This window comes from Amblyomma mixtum, chromosome 3 (genome assembly GCF_055824585.1).
Source record: "Amblyomma mixtum isolate Tamu chromosome 3, ASM5582458v1, whole genome shotgun sequence".
NCBI classification, from domain to species: Eukaryota; Metazoa; Arthropoda; class Arachnida; order Ixodida; family Ixodidae; genus Amblyomma; species Amblyomma mixtum.
Window position 1 is genome coordinate 117741141 of NC_143014.1, and position 6701 is coordinate 117747841.

A 6701-nucleotide genomic window follows, 5' to 3' on the forward strand; every position below is an offset into this window, starting at 1 on the left:
CTGTTCGAAACAGGGTACGTCTCCGAAGGGCATGGCGGGGTTTACGGAGCCTCTCCCAGGACTGCACCCCCTGGAAAAACCGGTCGCCAGGTCGGGGGGAGCCTGTACCCAATACGGTGAGCGCTCCCCATTCGAAGGACAGGCACGCAGAGGTAGCGCTAACAAAGAAGAAGAGTGCCACGTCACCAGACCGATCATCCACCTGGCGAAGAAGAAGCAGCTCAGTAATCGGGTTCCATGGAGCACAGAGGCGGCGGTGACGGGCCCTCCTTGACGGACGAGCCCAGGGCTGAAGGCGGCAAGCGGACAAAAGTGAAGCCAATCCAGCCTGCAGCCGTGGCAGAGGGGTCGTCCCTGACAGGAGAAAAACGGTCGTCACCTGGCAAAAAGTGTACAGCGCCTGTTGCCGCACGTGATCCAACGACCCGACCAGAAGAGAACGGTAGGATCGACACCCAAAGCCCCGATCACTGCACCAAGGAGCAACGGGGCATCATTGCAAAAGCATTTCAAGACCCTGACACCCTTGAGCCAGAGCAGTTGGAGCTGCTGATGCAGGGCATCCTCCATGTTGCTACTCAGGACACCAGCAGCGCGGAAAGAGGAGCCAAAATTTGTGCTTCCATTATAGGGAAGGAGAAGAGTGGCGCGTTCGAGGAATGCCTGCTCTCAACATGCCGCGAATGGTTCGACCGGAGGGAGCTCCTTATGCCACGGCGCCCAGCTGCAGAGGAGGCACATGGTCGGCAGGTCGGGCAGCCGAGCTGCCAGTGGACGTCGTATGTCCACTTCATGACCGACATCGTGGTGGCGACATCCGGACGGAGGGGCCGACAGTTCGAGATCAAACATTCGGGACGAGCATTCTGCCTGGCGGCGCTCCTGTGCAATAGTTGTCAGCTTATGCTGCGCTCTCCTGTCCCGGACGAACGCAGCGAGATGCAGTGCCTTGTACGTGCGCTGAAAACGGCGGGCCGAATCGTTGACCGTATCGCCCCACACCGTATGGGGGCACTGACGGAATGCATGCGGGAGGCCTTCGTCAACGCGGTGTTCACTGCGGAATCCCAGCTGATGCTCCTGGAGCTGATCGAGCTGCGGGCTTCTGACTGGAAGTTCAAACCCTCACAGAGGCATTACTATTCAGAACAGCGCCCTGGGTTGCCCAAGAAGCAGTGACTTATGTGATTTTTTTTGCTATTGATTTTTAAGTTTTGTTCTTTCGTTCTTCATTACCTCCGTTTCCTAAACCTTTGTGTCGGTGCATGTGCTCTCGCTAAAAACTGCGGAACGTCTTGCCTGTGTTTTCGTTGAATATTCCAAAGATTTGGTGCCATCTTCCTTGTTTTTTTGCGTCATTAAATGACCAAAATGTTAACCGAAGCGTGGCCTTGTGGTAGAGCATCCGCCTCGCATTCGGGAGGTGCTGGGTTCGATCCCCAGTGCCGCCGGGTACCCACTGGTTTCTTTAATGGGTACAAGATTTCACCTGGCCTGGTGCTAGGCTCTTCTAGGGTGAAATGCTTGGGAAAAGGGTCTTAGACCAAACAGTTGCCTTGACGGATGAGTGGTAAGTTCCCCCGCCAAGCAACCATAAGTCCGCCTCGTGCGGCATAAGCCCAATTTGTGGCCCTTTTTAGAACCGAAGCGTGGCCTTGTGGTAGAGCCTCCGCCTCGCATTCGGGAGGTGCTGGGTTCGATCCCCAGTGCCGCCGGGTACCCACCGGTTTGTTTAATGGGTACAAGATTTCCCCTGGCCTGGTGCTCGGCTCTTCTAGGGTGAAATGCTTGGGAAAAGGGTCTTAGACCAAACAGTTGCCTTGACGGATGAGTGGTAAGTTCCCCCGCCAAGCAACCATAAGTCCGCCTCGTGCGGCATAAGCCCAATTTGTGGCCCTTTTTAGAACCGAAGCGTGGCCTTGCGGTAGAGCCTCCGCCTCGCATTCGGGAGGTGCTGGGTTCGATCCCCAGTGCCGCCGGGTACCCACCGGTTTGTTTAATGGGTACAAGATTTCCCCTGGCCTGGTGCTCGGCTCTTCTAGGGTGAAATGCTTGGGAAAAGGGTCTTAGACCAAACAGTTGCCTTGACGGATGAGTGGTAAGTTCCCCCGCCAAGCAACCATAAGTCCGCCTCGTGCGGCATAAGCCCAATTTGTGGCCCTTTTTAGAACCGAAGCGTGGCCTTGTGGTAGAGCCTCCGCCTCGCATTCGGGAGGTGCTGGGTTCGATCCCCAGTGCCGCCGGGTACCCACCGGTTTGTTTAATGGGTACAAGATTTCCCCTGGCCTGGTGCTCGGCTCTTCTAGGGTGAAATGCTTGGGAAAAGGGTCTTAGACCAAACAGTTGCCTTGGCGGATGAGTGATAAGTTCCCCTGCCAAGCAACCATAAGTCCGCCTCGTGCGGCATAAGCCCAATTTGTGGCCCTATGGCCCGGCCTGGTGCTCGGCTTCTTAGGGCTACATTGCTTGGGAAAGGAGCCTGCGCCTTCAAATCCCGTCACTGTGGGCAAAGAGTCGTGTAGACACTTCTTCCAAACGTACACCTCTAAAGGAAGCCGAGCGCCAGGCCGGGGGACGCTTGTACCCTTTTGTACCGGTGGGTGCCCGGCGGTGGGTTTCGAACCACCCACCTCCCGCAGCCGAGACGGGCGCTCAAACCACTAGGCCACGACTGCGGTCTGCGACTGCGAAGCGGACTTATGGTTGCTTGACGGGGGAACTTATCACTCATCCGTCAAGGCAACTGTTTGGTCTAAGACCCTTTTCCCAAGCATTTCACCCTACAAGAGCCGAGCACCAGGCCAGGGGAAATCTTGTACCCATTAAAGAAAACCGGTGGGTACCCGGCGGCACTGGGGATCGAACCCAGCACCTCCTGAATGCGAGGCGAAAGCTTAATGTCTTGGCCATTGATCTCGAACTTCCGCTGCTTTCCGAGGCAGATGTTGAGGCTGTTCATCGATTGCCCTCACGGTCTATCAAGGAGAGCATTAACAACGCGAGTGCTAGTAGTGACAGTGAGGTCGGGGAGAGTTTTAAGAAGGTTACACCTGTTCTTGTACGCTTCGTATCCCGTTCAACCAGAGACGCATGGTTTGCAAAAAAGGGACAGCTAAAGGAAGCGAAATCTAAAATCTTCTTCAATGAAAACCTGACAGCACAGAACAAGGCGCTCTTTTGGAAAATGAAAAAAACGGCCAAGGAAAAAGAGTATGAGTTTGCCTGGTTGAAGAATGGAAAAATGTTTGTTCGTCGTGACCCCCGCAGCCGAGTTATCAGGATTAGGACGACTAACGATCTGGATAAGATACGTTGAGTAACAGGCCGTATGCACACCACGGTAACTGATAGCAGCACCCTTGAAAATGACAGCCCCGTTCGCATATTCTGATTATGATGCTGATTCGTTTAAACATTCCAAGCGTCTACGAGAAAAAAATCAACTTTCCTTATTCCATCTCAATGCGCAAAGCCTTCGGAATAAAGAGGATTCTGTAGAAACCCTCCTAAATGCACTAGACCATAAATTTGAATTTTTAGCTTTCACTGAAACTTGGTTTACCAATGATTATGATGTCATACAATTTCCAGGATACAAATGCGCATCAGTTTCACGGAGTAATAAGAGAGGGGGAGGTGTGGCCATTTATGTAATGAACTACCTAAACTATGTCACCATTGAAGATTTCTGTGTCATAGATCAGCACTTTGAGTGTGTCATGTTAAAATGTGTTGGTACCATATTTGCCGTTATATACAGGCCGCCTTCTGGATCACAGGCAATGTTTTTAGTATTTCTTGAAAATATGTTAGAACAGTGCATGCAGTTTAAGTCGCCTGTAGTTATTTGTGGTGATTTCAATATCGATCTCTTATTGCCTGAATCTAATCAGCAAAAGATGCTTGATATTTTTTTGTCGTTTGGCTGTGAAAATGTGATACATATGCCAACTAGAGTGACTGATATGTGCCGTACTTTACCAGATGTGTACTTGACAAGCTACAAAAAGGATGATGTGCAAGCAGGTGTACTGATAGCTGATGTTAGTGACCATTTGCCGATTTTCATGTCATTTAAACCATACTTTACAACACAGAGTCATTCCAAAATCAGTGCACCGATTACATATAGAATCATTAATGAAGCAAAGACCACAATATTTAGAAACTTAGTAGCAGAAACAAGTTGGGCAGAGGTTTTTCAACTATTTGACCCCGTTACAGCATATGACGTCTTTATTAAAACAGTTACCGAGCTCTATAATCAAGCCTTTCCTACAGTGCAATTCAAAAAGTGTAAAAAAGCCAGAAAACCATGGATAAATGCTGAACTTCTGAAAAGAATTAGAAATCGTGACAGACTATTTGCCTCTTTTATCAGAACGAAAAATATAGACAGTTTGATTGAGTATATACGAATTCGTAACAAGTTAAGCTCTGATATTAAAAAAGCCAGGACCAGTTATTACGAACATAAGTTTACTGATATCTGCAACAACCCTAAACAGGTATGGAATACCGTAAACAAGCTAATGTCCAAAAATGAAAGAGACGGCATCTCTGAACTCGTTATAAATGGTGTGCCTTACACAGGGGCGTCGCTTGCTGTCAAACTTAATGAGCATTTTCTCATATCAGGGGCTTCAAGTAAATCTCAGGCAAGTAACTGTGATTTTACATCGTATCTCACATCCAAAATTGAAAGCTCAATGTTCATATTTCCAACTACAGAATTGGAAATCTGCACAGTAATCAAAAACTTAAAAAGTAGCAGTGCATGTGGTGCTGATGATATTAAAGTTCAACCTATAAAATCCGTTAGTCACATGATTAGTGAGCCACTTACGCATATATGCAACCTGATTTTGAGTAGTGGAATATTTCCAGACAAACTAAAAATTGCAAAAGTCTCCGTCATACACAAGGGAGGCGATAGAAATGATATAAATAACTATAGGCCAATTTCGGTACTACCAGTCCTCTCGAAAGTAGTTGAACAGGTTATAAACATCAGACTACTAAACTTCTGCAAGCGAAACGATATCATCGCAGAACAGCAATATGGATTTCAGAAAGAGAAATCTACTCAAATGGCGCTAATAAAAATTAAGGATAAGATAATAGACAATTTTGAGCAGAAAATATATACAATAGGTGTTTTTCTTGATTTTAGGAAGGCATTCGATTCTATCAAGCACCCGATATTGTTATACAAGTTATATAAATATGGCATTAGAGGAACGGCTCTCACATTAATAAAGAATTACCTCTCAAATCGTCAACAGTACACGAACATTCCGAATGCAAAGTCCAGCTTAGGTCTGATACATTATGGAGTTCCGCAAGGATCAATCCTTGGGCCGCTGTTATTTCTTCTTTATATAAATAATGTAATTAACGTGCCCTCTACACCAGAAATAGTACTGTACGCTGACGATACCAATGTATTCTTCTGCGGACAAGATCTGGAAGCCCTCCAAGTAGAAACCAATATATGGCTGCAAAACTTATCCACATGGCTCCGCACTAACGAACTGCAGTTAAACACTAAAAAAACTAAGTACATTATATTCCGCGCACGTAACAAGTGCATTAAACAAGAAATACTGATTCAATTTTGTGAGGAATCTATTGAACGTGCAATATCTCATAAATTTCTTGGCGTCATATTTCACGAACATCTCGACTGGTCCCCTCACATTGAAAAAGTTCGCACAGGTATCTCTAGGTCCATTGGTATCATGTATAAATTAAAGGACCTTTTGCCTATGTGGCTAAAGAAACAACTATACTACACACTGGTACATTCGCGTTTCCACTATTGTCTTCTTGTTTGGGGCACAGCACCTAAAACAAGCATAGAAAACATATACTTATTACAAAATAAATTTCTGCGACTAATGGATAATGCACCATACCTTAGCCACACTGCCCCATTGTTTAGGAAACACCAATTGCTTACACTGTGGAATGTTATAAACAAAAAGATAGCGTTAGCCACTTACCAACAAATGCATTCTGATCCTGCCGCCTTTTGTCATAAGTATCTCACGAAACCACACAACTACAACATACGGCACATAAGTTATAATAAGGAAAAAATACGTACTAACTACGGCGCCCAGAAACTTAGCTACAGAATTTCCAGTTTTTTAAACGATCACCATCCTGCTGTAAACATTATTCAAGAAAGCAAATCATTGAAAGCTTTCAAAAATTGCATCACCATGTATCTGTTGTCACTCCAGGCATAACCACTCTTTTTTTTCTTTTTTTTTATTCTGTTGTCTCTCATAGTATTTCTCCAACTGTAGATAAATGTTCAAGATGAAATTACTGCAGTTCACTGTTAACCAATCCTTTCTGTATTTCCATTTCGTTTTTGTGTCTATTTTATGCGCTGAATGTCTTGTGCTCTCGAATGGGAGCAAGAAGGGCGTGGACTCTTTGTCAGGCATCCTTTTGCCTTTTAGTCTGCGCCCTAGGCAACTGTACCATTGAGTTGTCTAAATAAACACTTTGACTTTGACTTCCTTCCTTCCTTCCTTCCTTCCTTCCTTCCTTCCTTCCTTCCTTCCTTCCTTCCTTCCTTCCTTCCTTCCTTCTTTCTTTATTTCTTCCCTTCTTTCTTTCTAACTTTCTTTCCTTCTTTCTTTCTTCTCTTCCTTCTTTCTTTCGTCGTTTCTTTCCTTTCTGTGTAC

General features: G+C 46.2%; 1 protein-coding gene across 1 annotated transcript; it reads left to right on the top strand.

Annotated features, from left to right (window-relative positions):
• The first annotated feature begins 237 nt into the window (after positions 1 to 237).
• Positions 238 to 1179, top strand: LOC149351540 (MIF4G domain-containing protein-like). Its single transcript, XM_089575617.1, has one exon. The coding sequence runs from the start codon at positions 238 to 240 to the stop codon at positions 1177 to 1179; it is 942 nt and encodes a 313-aa protein (XP_089431743.1).
• Positions 1180 to 6701: the final 5522 nt, after the last annotated feature.

Bases quoted from the DNA above. Each gene is read 5' to 3' on its own strand.
- LOC149351540 (XM_089575617.1), top strand. From the start codon at position 238: ATGGAGCACAGAGGCGGCGGTGACGGGCCCTCCTTGACGGACGAGCCC.